This window comes from Equus przewalskii, chromosome 21 (assembly GCF_037783145.1).
Source record: "Equus przewalskii isolate Varuska chromosome 21, EquPr2, whole genome shotgun sequence".
NCBI classification, from domain to species: Eukaryota; Metazoa; Chordata; class Mammalia; order Perissodactyla; family Equidae; genus Equus; species Equus przewalskii.
Window position 1 is genome coordinate 19,833,174 of NC_091851.1, and position 14,670 is coordinate 19,847,843.

Consider the following 14,670-nt stretch of genomic DNA (forward strand, 5'->3'; position numbering starts at 1 on the left):
AATAGACATTTCTCCAAAGAAGATATACTAATGGCCAATAAGCAAACGAAAATATGCTCAACATCACTAATCTTTAGGGCAATGCAGATCAAAACCACGAGACACCATTTTACACCCATTAGGATGGCTATTATCAATAAAACAGAAAATAACTGTTGGTGAGGATGTAGAAAAATTGGAACCTTTGTGCACTGCTCGTGGGAATGTAAAAATGGTGCAGCCACTGTGGAAAACAGCATGGTGGTTCCTCAAAAAATTAAACATAGAATTACTATCTGATCCAGCAACTCCACTTTTAATATATACCCAAAAGAATTGAAAGCAGGGATCTGAACAGATATCTATACACCAATATTCATAGTAGCATTATTCACAACAACGCAAAAGGTGGAGACAACCCAAACGTCCACTCAAAGATGAATGGATAAACAAATGTGGTATATACATACAACAGAATATTATTCAGCCTTAAAAACGAAAGAAATTCTGATACATGCTACAACATGGAAGAACCCTGAAGACACTATGCTAAGTAAAATAAGCCAAACACAAAAGGACAAATATTGTATGATTCCCTTTATACGTCAATAAGAAATTTTCACATATTGAGGTCTATGGAGTAACTATTCTGGTTTAAACCTGATTCGGCCTGAACCAAAGAAGCCTAACTTATGGCCTATCAAAGATACACTGTACATATGCTTTAACTGTTAAAGTAAAGAATGCATTAAACATTATCTCAAAGTAAAAGAATGCACTCTTTGAAGATAAGAATGCATACTTCCTTTCCTATGATGCCAGTATCAGACTCCAGAAGATAAGTTTCCTTTCTTGGACATCAAAGTCACGTTGACCTGCTAATCTGTAGCTAAATACCTCTTTGAAACTTTGATGAATATGTATCCTGGGCATGTCTGATGTTATGTTCTTTGTTCTAAAAACGTATAAACCATGCTTCTCTGGAATGCCTTCCTGGGCTAGTAGTCCTCAGCTTGGCTCAAGTAAAACTCATCTTACCCCTCTTATCTATAGGATGGGTATTGGTTATTTGCATCGACAATGTGGTACCTGGAGTAGTCAAATTCAGAGAAACAGAAAGCAGAACAGTGGCTGCTAGGGGTTCAGGGGAGGGTGAATGGCGAGTTAGTGTCTAAGGGGTAGAGTTTCAATTGGGGAAGATGAAAAAGTTCTAGAGAGAGTTGGTAGTGATGGATGCACAACAATGTGAATGGACTTAATGCCAACTAATTGCACACTTAAAAGTGATTAAAATGGTAAATTTTATGTTATGTATATTTTACCACAAGATAAAACAAACACATTAACACGTAAAAGCTTTTCAGTGCTGCTCTCTCATACCTCCTCCTCCCACCTCCTGTCAGAGCAACCATTAGTCTGACTTCTATCATCATATCTTCTGGTAATTGAACTACATCTAATTTTTTTTGTCTGGCTTCTTTGCTTCAACCTTGTACCTGTGAGATTCATCCATGTTGCTGTATGGTAGTTTGTTCCTTTCTATAACTGACTAGAATTCCATTGTATGAATATACCACTATTTATCTATTCATCTATTTTTGAACACTTGACTATTTCTAATATTTTTGTCTATCATAAATAAAGCTACAGTGAACATTTATATGCAAGTCTTTGTGTAGACATACAGTTTCATTTCTCAAGGGTAAATACCTGGGAGTGGAATTGCTGGGTCATTGGATATATGTATGTTTAGCTCTGTAGAAAATACCCACAAGTTTTCCAAAGCTGTAGTGCTGGTTTGCACTACCACTTAAAACTTAAAGCAATGGGAAAGCTGAATACAAATCTGTTTTTCCTTTATAATACAAGTTATTTGATGCTACATAGACTGAGTATTGCATTCTTTGAATCTCTCAGTGCATCAGTTCTTCAACAAGGATGCATATCAGGATCGCCTGTGCTCCACTCATAGAAACTTTAATTCAACAAGGACAGTATGGCAGGGCACAGACTTGGGTCTTTTTTTAAAAAAGTTTTTTAAGTGATTCTGATTGATGACCAAGCTGAGAACCACTGCCTTAAACAATGATAATTATAACACTTTTAATCATAAAAAAATAAACTACTCCTATAGCTTGGAAATAAATGGAATAGGAGAGAACTTGACTTTATGTTTATTTTGTGAGGACACTAACTTGGGTGACAAAGCCTCCTTGCAAGCTCTGGTTTTATTTCTCGTACCTTAGTTATTTGAACTGCATCATCCATCACCACTCATCGGAATTCCATAAATATCTTTTTTCAGTTGTACCACCTGCAACCAAAGGATAAAACCTTTACAAAGATAGAAGAGCTCTATTTAAACACCACGGATTGTTCCCAGTAGAGGAGCACACTCAACAAGATGTCACACAGAGCTGTACTGAAGATTCCAGGAGCCACAGGACAAAGCTCCATCTTAAGTAGTTAGTTCAGATCACTGAAGAGCTCCTGAGAACCAAATTCAATGAGCAATTAGGTATTTCCAGTGGAGGCAGGATGAAGCACTTCTCCCTTATCTTGGATTAGTCCCACCAGGGGACATCTGGCAACATCTGACACTAGTTTTGATAGTCATACAAGTCATAAATCTACACGAGAGCCCTCTCATAACAAAGAATTATCCCCAAATGCCAAGGTTGAAAAACCCTGCATTGGTCAAAGACCCAGCTTCAGGTCTAAGCTCTGCAACGCATTAGCTAAGTGACCCAGGCCACATCTATTAACGTATTTAGGCCTCAGATTTTTCTCTTGGAAAAAGGGTATAGTCTGAATTTAATATTCTCTCCCATTCTACTTCTTAAAATACTAAAATAATCAAATTTATATTGAAATAATATCTGTTTACGCATAAACAATGGGCCAGACATCATACTGAGTGTTTTTATGTGTTCTACCTCATTTAACCCTCAAAACTGCCCTATAAGGTAGATGCTATCTTTAGTCTTGTTATTCACATGAACAAAGTGATGCACAGAGACTTGTCTAAGGTCACAAAGTGGTAAACAGCAGGGCCAGGATTTGAACGTGGTCATTCTGATTCTGGTGCCCTCATTATCATCATTATCTTCTCCATTCTTTTGGACGGAGGAATGAGTTGAAATTCACAGCTCACTAAACACTATACAGGACTGTAGCTCAGAAATGAAGAGACACCATTTTTCAGCTACAAATGACCCAAGCTTAAGAAAAGATCTGAAGCTGTTGAAAACCTGATGACACAGGTTGCTTATACCTTGCACTGACACTGTAAAAGGCCTTTCAACATGAAGGACCTTAAGAATGTTCACACTTTTCAATCTATTTTACTTCTGGGAATCTATTCAAAGAAAACAATCCTAAAGAAAACAATCCTAAATACAGTAAAGAACTTCATACAAAGATAGCATTGCTGTATTTTTATTAATATGGAAAATTTAGAGTCGTAGGAAATGGATATATAAAGTAAGCACTGTTAGAATATTATGTATCCATTTAAAAAGTTTATGAAGACTACAAAATAACTCACTTATGATAAACAGAAAAAGCAGGACACATTTTTTTTACATTTCTTATTGTGTTAAAATATACATAATGAAAAACTTATCACCTTAACCATTTTTAGGTGTACAGTTCAGCAGTATTAATTACATTCACATTGTTGTGCAACCATCACCACCACCATCCATCTTCATAAGTCTTTTCATCTTGTAAAAGTGAAACTCTATACCTATTAAACAATAACTCTCCATTCTCCTCTACCCCAAGCCCCTGACAACCCACCATTCTACTTTCTGTCTCTATGATTCTAACTACGCTGAGTACTCCATATAAGTAGAATCATACAGTATTTGTCTTTTTGTGACTGGCTTATTTCACTTAGCATAATGCCCACAAAGTTCACCCATGTTGTAGCATATCGCAGAATTCCCTTCCTTTTTAAGGCTGAATGATATTCTACTGTATGTATATACCACATTTTGCTTATCCATTCCTCTGTCGATGGACTTTTGGGTTGTTTCCACATTTTAACTATTATGAATAATGCTACTATAAACACTGATGCACAAATAGCTCTTCAAGATCTTGCTTTCAATTCTTTTGGGTACATACCAAGAAGTGGAATTGCTGGATCACATGGTAATTCTATGTTTAATTTTTTGAGGAACCTCCACACTGTTTTCCACCACAGCTATACTATTTTACATTCCCACCAACAGTCCACAGGGTTCTAACTTCTCCAGATTCTCACCAACACTTGTTTTGTGTTTTTTTGATAGTAGCCATCCTAATGGGTGTAAGCAGGACAGAATATTTTATGTCATGGCAGACACAAAGATATACTGCTCAGATCCCTTCAAGAAAGGACTTGCTGCCCAGCTACAAGGGATGTGGTTAGCTGACAGCTTCCTGCTGTTAGTTCCTTCAGAATCCACCTCAGCTTTCAAGCTGAGGGCACCCTTCCCTCAGGACGGCCCCAGACAATGACTAGGCAATGTGGTGGTACAATGGCCTAGCCATTTCCATCCAGTGAGGTACTCCTCTATCAGGCAATCTGGGCTGCCAGAGACTTTGTCAGGTGTGCACTGCAGTCTAATGGCTTCCCATGCCCAATCCACTCCTTTCCCTTTTTCTTCACAGGCATCGCTCCCCAATAAGCCCTATTCTCTCCTACTCCACCTCAATCTGCTTTCCGGAGAACGCAACTGGCACATATATTAAGTGTATTTACACTGATGTAGAAACAAAAACCACTGGGGAAAAGAAAGACTCCCAATAAAAACCCTCAAAATGTTAACAATGGTGGGATCTCTGTACCATCCCTGCATTATTTAACTATTAGCTACTACTTGTACATAATAAAAACATTAAAAGAAGACTTTATGCTAGATTTTGCTCCTAATTTTTTTTTTTTTTTTTTTAAAGATTGGCCCTGAGCTAAGGATCCGTTGTCAATCTTTTCTTTTTCTTCTTCTCCCCAAAGCCTCCCAGTACATAGTTGTATATTCTAGCTGGAGGTCCTTCTAGTTCTACTATGTGGGACACCGCCTCAGCATGGCTTGATGAATGGTGCTAGGTCTCCACCCAGGATCTGAACTGGTGACACTCTGGGCCACCGATGCACAGCATGCAAACTTGACTACTCAGCTACAGGGCCAGCTCCCTAAAGAAATATTCTAATGGCAAAATGAAGTGGTATTTTTTGTATACTATGTGCCCAAATTCACCCGGGGTGAATCATAACCAAACCACTGGTGTTCTCAAAAGAAGCGCATGCTCAGGTACTAAGGAACTAAAAGATCAGGCAGTGGACTTTAAGACATTTCATAAGCTCAGCTTCTTCATTTATTTAATTACAAGTTGTACTAGTTTAAACTAAAGGCTTTTAGAAGTCTGTTATGGAGCCTGTTCAGTTCACCGTCCTGTCCTCACAGATGAGATCAATGCCTCCGACAGGATGACAGTGACAGGGTGAGCAAAGAACAGTTGTTGGCCTTGTTTCTAAATCCTATGTCCATTTCTTTCCAGCTATACTGGTAATGTGTCTAAACGTAGGAAGCACAGTTGCATACAATTCCAAAAAAGGCTAAAATATTAAGATTATTCTAAGAACTATTCAAAATCTAGCTCTTTCTGTGAAAACTGAATGGTAGCAACTGATACTGTCATTTCAGGCAGTTTCCTTTCTGAGTACTGACTCCCTTAGTACATAAATAGGCTCAAGGCTGTATCATCTTAAAAAAACCTCTCTTAAACAAACTACAGCTCCAATGCCTTCCCATCCCAGCTATCACTCTCTCCTATTTCCCTCCCTCCCAGTCTTCTCAATAGTTCACACTGAGTGTTCTCTCCTCCCCTAACCTCAAATCCTTTGACATACACCCTCTCTTAGTATCCATAGGAACTGCTCTTGATAGAGTCAACAATGATCTAGAAAGGGGAGTTCCCAATCCTTATTTACTCCACCAAACTGCAGGATCTGACCACTCCCACAATTCCCATCATTACTCAATCAGCATTTCTTCTCAGTAGACCTAGAACAGCCCCTTAAATGTTGGATCCATCCTCAACCTTCTCATTCTACACCAGTAGTTCCCAAAGCTGGCTGCACATTAGAATCCGTAGGGGAACTTTTTAAATATCCCCCCATCCCAGCTCAAGTACATCATAATCTCAGGGGTCAGGGGTAGGAAGTGTGCCTGGCAGTGTTTGTTTGGGGGTTTTTGGTTGTTTTCAAGCACCCCAGATGATACCAATGTGCAGCCAGGGCTAAGAACCACTCCCCCCATCCACCTATCTGGATGTCATCTTTTCTTCCCCCATCTAACTCCAGCCTCAAAATCTCTTCAGAACCTAGATATACATGACCTTGCCTTCTAGACTTGCATAGCTCACAAGCACCTCTGATTCAAACAACCCATACTCCTAGAAATACGTTATTTTCCTCTCTATCTGTTCCTCCTTAACTGCTTATCTCAGTGGATAAAAATTGCCATCTACCCCAGGAATCAGCAAACTTTTTCTGTAAACAGCCACACAGTAAATATTTGGCTTTGCAGGCCATATAGCCTCTGTCACAATTACTCAGCTCTGCTGTTGTATCACCAAAGTGGCTACAAGCAACAGGTAAAGTTTAAGTATAGCTACAGGCCAATAAAACTGTATTTATGAACACTGAAATTTGAATTTTATATAATTCCCACATCATAAAATGTCATTCTTCTTTTAATTTTTCTCAACCATATAAAGATGTGAAGCAATTCTTAGTTTGTGAGCTATACAAAAACCGCCAGCAGCTCAGTTTGCCAACTCTTGTCTTCCTCCTTGTCCAAGCTGGAAATCCAAGAGTCCCAATACCTTCCTGTCCCTTAGCCACCAGAGTCAATTATTACCTCTAACAAAGTATGTGTCACAAACTACTGTAACTGTTTATGGCCTCCCTCAACTGACAGTAAGATCTTTGAGGCTAAGAATCATGTCTTAACAATATCCACAGAGCCTAGCAGAGCCCTTAGAATACTGCAAGCAATCTATAAAAGGACTCTTTCTTCCTATAAGTCTTTTCTCTAGTTCAAAACACAGAGAAAAACTCCACCAATACTGTGGTATAGCCTACTAATTTGAATCTTTCTTTATCCTAAGATATTAGTTTCTTTTTAGTTCAGCTTATTCTTGAACTTGACAGTAAGGTTTAAAAGGAAAATAAAAACACAGTAAATTTTAAAATGCATTAAATAAAACCTCAGGCAAACATGCAGCATATTCTTTACTAAGTACAAATAATACTCTTTACTATTCAGTGCATCAATAACTGCTTAATTTCTGTTTTCTGGGCACTTTTCTGCTTTTCAAGGCCAAGGAATGTTGCCTGGATCTTTGAAAAAACAGACTTGGTCAAATCTTGGAAGACGCCAATACAGTGGCTGATTACCACTAGAGCTGGGTCTGTGCACAGCCTCATGCTTTCAATGCACTTCTCCTTTCTAACATGTCAGCTTCCACTGTAACTACATTCGAAAGTCATTCAGTAAAAAAGGAAAAACCAGGCATGCTAAAAGAAAAAAGAAATAACCAGACATCTCAAAAAGCAGCAGCTGAACAAGGATGAGAATAATAACCATTTATTAAGTGCTTATTATGTGTCAGGCATTGTGTCCAAGTGTATATTGTACATTATTTAACATTATCATCAAAACAAGCCCAGGAAATAGATGCTTCGTTTCTCAGATGAAGAAACTGTGGCACAGAGCAGTTAAATAACTTGTCCGCAGTCAAACAACTGGGGGGTGACAATACTGAGACTCAAACCCAGGTATATCTGATTCCAAATCTCTGCTCTCATCTGCTAGTTGAATAGGGCCTATAAACAACGTATGTCAATAGCCGCAGGAGGAAATGGGCTTCCTCCAGAAGGAGGTGAACGGAAAGTTTCAAAAGCACTGTTTGAAATGTATCAAAACTGTCATATAATTACAAAACTCCTAAGTATGGCGCAATGTACATAGCCAGTGAGGCTTTCTAATCACTGTCTGACTGAATGAATAAAATAAATTGAAAGAGCCAATTCCTTGATGTAGCAGAACCTCTTACTCCAAGAATAGGAAACAAAATCTTGCAGCAAATTAGACACTGCCATGGTTCAGTTAACAGAGCCACTGCCAGAAAGTCCCATGCTTACTACAGCGACCACTGGTCTTGCTATTCACCAGGTTTCTGCCTTTCTGTTTCCTAAGGAAGTAGACAGGAAAATCAGGCTCCTGATCTCTTTTTTTAAAGAGGAGCTGCCATTTAAAAATAGAAATTAATAAATGAATATGTAAAAAGTAATTTTATACTGGGGCTGGCCCCGTGGCCGAGTGGTTAAGTTCGCGCGCTTCGCTGCAGGCAGCCCAGTGTTTCGTTGGTTCGAATCCTGGGCGCGGACATGGCACTGCTCGTCGGACCACGCTGAGGCGGCGTCCCACATGCCACAACTAGAAGAACCCACAAGGAAGAATACACCACTATGTACCGGGGGGCTTTGGGGAGAAAAAGGAAAAAATAAAATCTTTAAAAAAAAAAAAAGTAATTTTATACTTTGGCTGACACCTAATATTTCTGTAAATTAAACTCAATCTTTAAAGCACAGTCTTATCTTTTTTATCTTGAAATACAGCAATCTAGAAAATCTAGTAAAATTCTCCAGCTACAAAAATCTAGAAATGCTGAATAAATGCTTACATACTTTGAAAAGCTTAGCTAAGTACTCAAGAAAGTAAAGAAAACTGTCATCAGCATGAAACAAAGAGCAAACCAAAAGCCAGAGCTGGAAGCACGTGCTGACCTCTGCACTGGCCCGAGAAGCATTTGTCAAGACATTTTAGTAACCAAGGGAAGTAGAAGAAAGAAGACAAGAAGCAGGAGAAAAGTAGAAAAGGCTCTTGAGAAAGGTGGAGAGTTGGATTCAAGACCTCTTCCAAAGTTATGGCACTCAAAGGCCTATGCTCTCAATGGAAATGGATCAAAAAAAAAAAAACCCCAAAACACCTGCATGAACAAGAAGACTAGAAAGCTTATCTGCCTCTGTTTGAGCTGTGGGTAAGGGGAGGAAAAAGCTCCCCTTGAGAATTTGAAACTAGAGGCATATGCTTCATAGGGATTTGGGGTCTAAATTCACTCTATCATATGATCCAGGAACCTCTTGATGAGAAATTACCAAAACTGGCCCATGCCAGTGATACCACTAGACATCTCTAATAGAAACAAAAGTAAAATCACTGCGGAAAGGCAGACCCTCAAGACAAAATGCACAGGATTCAGAAAACAGAACAGTCTCATAAAGACTATAAGTGTGTTTAACAGTGATTAAAGAGAAAAGCATCAAAACCATAACTAAGGCAAAAAAAGCATTAAAAAGAAGAATAAAATCAAGCAGAACAACCAAATGGAACTTTCAGAATAAAAAAGAGTCACTGAAATCTAAAATTCTGTAGATGGGTTAACCACTAGAGAAGACACGGCTGACAAGAGAATTAATAAACTGGAAAATATATCTGAATAATGTATCAAAAATGCTGCACAAAGAAATAAACATTACTGGTTTAGAAAAATATCTGGAGAAAAGTTGTAAAGCTGATTGTAAAATTTACACGGAAATGCAAAGAACTTAGAACAGCCAAAACAATTTTGATAAAGAAAAAGAAAGTTAGAATAATATCTGAGTTCAAAGAGTAAGTCCATTTTGCACTCTCTCTCCCTATAATCCAAATCATCCGAATAAGCTCCTTTCAGCAAACTGGGAATTATAAGAAAGGTTTGTCAACCTGATAAAAGCCATCTATGAAAAACTTAAAGCTAACATCACTTAATGATGAAATACTGAATGCTTCCCTTCTAAAATTAGAAACAAGGCAAAGACACCCTCCCATTACTTTTACTGAACATTGCATTGGGGCATCCTGGTCAGTGAAATAAAGCAAGAAAAATAAATAAAAAGGCATCTATATTGGAAAAGAAGTAGTAAAACTGTCTTTATTTACAGAGAACGTGATCTTATAGATAGAAAACCTTAAGAAGTCTACAAAAAAGCAAAACTACTAAGTTTTTCAAAATAGCAGAATACAAGGTTAGCATAAAATATAAACATAGACATCAACTGTATCTTTATACATTAGCAATAAATAGTTTACAACTGAAATTTTTCAAAATACCATTTATAATAGGATTTTAAAAACATGCAAATTACTTAGGGACAAATTTAACAAAAGATGTGCAAGATCTGTACTCTGAAAACTACAGGGGCCAGCCCGGTGGCGCAGTGGCTAAGTTCGCACATTCTGCTTCGGTGGCCCGGGGTTCACCAGTTCAGATCCTGGGTGCAGACCTACACACTGCTTGTCAAGTCATGCTGTGGCAGGCGTCCCACATATAAAGTAGAGGAAGATGGGTATGGATGTTAGCTCAGGGCCAGTCTTCCTTAGCAAAACGAGGAGGATTGGCAGCAGATGTTAGCTCAGAACTAATCTTCCTCAAAAAAAAAAAAAAAAAAAAAGAAAACTCAAAACACTGCTGAAGTTAAAGAAAATAAACAAATGAAGAGAGATAATTTGCTCATGGATCAAAAGATTCAATGTTGTTAAGATGTCAATTTGTCCCAAATTCATCTACAGATTCAATGGAATCCCAATCAAATTCTCAGCAGAATTTTGTAAAATTTGACAAGTTGATTCTAAAATTTACATGGAAATCCAAAGAACTCAAAATAGCCAAAACAATTTTGATAAAGAAAAAGAAAGTTGGAAGACACACTGAATAAGACAGTATGCTATGGGTATAAGGACATATAAATCAAGAGAATAGACTGGAGAATCCAGAAATCAAACCACACACATATGATCAACTGACATTCTACAAAGATGCAGGGCAATTCAATGGGGATAGAAGAGTCTTTTCTACAAACATTGCTGGCACAAGTAGATACTCATATGGAAGAAATGAACTTTGACCCTTACCTTCATACCATACACAAACATTAACTTGAAAGGATATTAAATCTACACCTAAATGTAAAAGCTGAAAGTATAAGAACACATAAGAGAAAACTTCACAATGTTGACACGGTGTACTAATTTTATATTACTGCATAAAAAACATCACTAAGTTAGAGGTCAGAAGTCCAGGCAGAGCATGGGTGGATTTTCTGCTCAGAATCTCACACGGATAAACTCAAGATGTCTGCCAGGCTGTGTTCTCATCTGAAGCTTAGGACCTCTTCCAAGTTCACATGGTTGTGGTAGAATTCAGTTCCTTGCAGCTGTAGGACTAAAGTCCCTGTTTCTTTGCTACTTCTCATCCTGGAGCCATTCTCAGCTGCTAGGGGCCATCTGCAATCCTTGCCATGTGGACCCTCCATCTTCAAAGCCAGCAATGGAAAAATCTCCCTCTTGCTGAATCCTTCTCACGACTTCTCCTGGCTCTGACTTCTGGACTGAGACTTTAAGGGTTCATGTGATTAGGTTAGGCCTTTCTGCATAATCTCCTGTTTGACTCAAAGCCAACTTATTAGTAACTTAATTACACCTTTAATATCCCTTTTGCCACATACAGTCCTGCACTGCATGATGATGCACGACAGTGGTCCCATAAGATTAGTGCTGTACAGCCTATGTGTGTAGTGGGCTATACCATCTACACTTGTGTATGTACTGTAGGGGATGAAGAAAATTTTTGTCTACCTTTCTAGGTTCTTCTGGCTGGAATTAAATTGACATGAGATAGATTAACAGTAGAAAAACAAACAAGTTTAACCACATACTTGGGAAAAACCCAGGAACACAAGTAACCTGCCAAAACTGCCAAAGCCCTCACCTTAATACCATCCTTAGCTAAAGACAAAAGAAGATGTTGAGGGTGGGGAGAGTCAGGGACTTCAAATGGAAGGGAGGCAACTCACAGGTAAGTGAAAAGAAGGAAATGTTTGGAAAACAAGTATGTGTTTGGCCACACAGAAACAGAAGAACACAGAGCGGGGCCCAACAAACAGGCTTTTCTAAAAAGGTTCCTACCTATCTACCACCTACTTCATGTTATGCTAAGGTGATAGCATGGTTCCTGAGAGAGGTTTTTTTTATCTGAATTCTTGTAGGCAGTTATGGGGGAGGCAACAAAAAAAACTGAGCCTTGTTTCTTAAAAATAATCAGCCTAATTAATAAATATCTTTTCCAGTTTTATTGACAGTGCATTTACTGTATCTCATTAAATAACAACAATACTGATGTAAAGCCAAGCAAAAAAAAAATAAAATAGTCGGCTTGAAATAATCCTCAAGTTAAAGAGACGCATTTTGGGGTGGCAAATTTTGCTCCCCTTCAGTACACTCCATGATATTTGCACAATGACAAAATCGCCTAAGGACACATTTCTCAGAACTATCTCCATCGCTAAGCTATGCATGACTGTCATGTAACATAATCACGGGAGTAAAATCCCATCACACTCACAGGAAGGAAATAATACAAGAGTGTGGGTCATCAGAGGTCTTCTTAGGATTCTATCTACCACAGATAGACAAAGACTTTTTTTTTTAAAGATTGGCACCTGAGCTAACATCTGTTGCCAATCTTCTTTTTTTTCTTCTTCTTCTTCTCCCCAAAGCCCCCCAGTACATAGTTGTATATTCTAGTTGTGAGTGCCTCTGGTTGTGCTATGTGGGATACCGCCTCAGCACGGCCTGACCAGTGGTGCCATGTCTATGCCCAGGATCTGAACTGGCAAAACCCTGGGCCGCCAAAGCAGAGCACACGAACTTAACCACTCAGCCACGGGGCCGGTCCCTGACAAAGACTTCTCAGATTTGACACAAAAAGCAGGAAGCATTTAAAAAAAAAAAAAAAGGGATAATTTAGACTTCACCAAAATTGCAACTTTCTGTTCTTTGAGACATCATTAAAAAAACAAAAAAGCAAACCACAGGCTGGGACAGAACACTTGTAAAATATATACATGATTAATGAACTGTATCCACAATATATAAGAAACCCTTACAACTCATGCATAATATTAACAAACAATAATCCAACAAAAAAATGGGCACAGGATTTAAGATGACAATTCACAAAAGCACATATACAAATGGCCAACAGGCACATAAACAGGTGCTCAACATCATTAGTCATTGGGAAAATGCAAATTAAAACCAGAATGATTCACCACCACAAATCCATTAAAATGGCTAAAAAATTAAAAGGCTGACAATATCAAGTGTGGATGTAGAGGAAGTGAAATTCTTGCACACTGCTGATGAGAATGTAAAGTGTAAAACTATGGAAGACAGTCTGGCAGGTTTTTATAAAGCTAAACATACACTTAAACCATAACATCCAGCAATTCCACTCCTAAGATTTACCTAAAAGAAATAAAAACATATATCTACACAAAGACTTGTATACACATGTTCCTGGCAGCTTTATTCATGAAGGAATCAAACTAGAAACAATGCTTATTAACATGTGGAAGACAGACTGTAGCATATTCACACAATAGAATACTACTCAGAAAAAAGAAAAAAAGGAACTACTAATATACCTAACAACATGGATGAATGTCAAAAACATCATGCTGAGTGAAAGAATCCAGAGAAAAGAGTACATACTATATGATTCAAGTTAAACAACACTCTAGAAAAGACAAATCTAATTAATCTACAGTGACAGAAAAGAGATCCATAGCTGCCTGGGGCCCAGACAGGGGAGCAGGGGGAGGAACCACTGAGAAGGTCACAAGGGAACTTTCGGGAGTTAAGGAAATGTTCTAATCTCAGTTGCGGTGATGGTTACTCAGCTATATAAATTTGGCAAAACTCATCCAAATGTATACGAAAAATTGATAGATTTTATTGTAAGAAGATTGATTATACCTCAATAAAGTTGATTTTTAAAAAGATAATCTCATTTAACACCTGATATCCTGAAGAGATGCCTACAATATAATCTTGATGAACAGTCATTCATAATAAACCCTACATATGATGCAAAAGATGGGATAAAACAGAAGCTAACAGCTAATTAATTGCTATTTAGAAGTCTATGTATCAATGTTATATGCCATATTAATAAAGGTGAGAAACACATGATCATCTCCAATAATGCAGAAAAAGCAGTTAAGAAAATCAAATACCCTTTTATGACAAAAACACTCAACAAACTAGGAGTAGAAAGGAACTTCGTCAATATAATAAAGAGTATTATGAAAAACCCACACTATATTCACAAGAAAAGACTCCAAAGCTTTCCCCCAATATCAGGAACAAAACAAGAATGCCCACTTCTGCTACTTCCATTCAACACTGTACTAGACGTTTTTGCAGAGCAATGAGGGAAGAAAAATCAAAATAAAAGGAATCCAAAGTAGAAAGAAAGAAGTAAAACTATATTCACTTGATGTGGTCTTATATATAGAAAATTCTAAAAGATCCACAACAAAAACTATGACAGCTAATAAATAACCAAAATTGCCAGATACAAGAACAACACACAAAATCAGTTGTATTTCTATATACTAGCAATAATCAATCCAAATATGAAGTTAAGAAAATTCCATATACAGGGCTGGCCCTGTGGCCGAATGGTTAGGTTCACGTGCTCTGCCTTGGTGGCCCAAGGTTCGCCAGTTCAGACCCCGGGCATGGACCTACA

The 14,670-nt window shown here is 38.0% G+C and overlaps 1 protein-coding gene across 7 annotated transcripts in view; it reads right to left on the bottom strand.

Annotated features, from left to right (window-relative positions):
- Positions 1-14,670, bottom strand: part of PTPRA (protein tyrosine phosphatase receptor type A) — a 167,462-nt gene that overhangs the window by 104,357 nt on the left and 48,435 nt on the right. For 3 of the 7 annotated variants that reach the window (XM_070587973.1, XM_070587979.1, XM_070587972.1), the window contains exon 2: positions 2,221-2,293. The exons of the other annotated variants lie outside the window; for them this stretch is intronic. In XM_070587973.1, coding sequence (XP_070444074.1) covers positions 2,221-2,247 — 27 coding nt within the window. In that variant the 5' untranslated portion in view covers positions 2,248-2,293. The remainder of the gene's footprint in view (positions 1-2,220; positions 2,294-14,670) is intronic. 7 annotated transcript variants of the gene reach the window in all.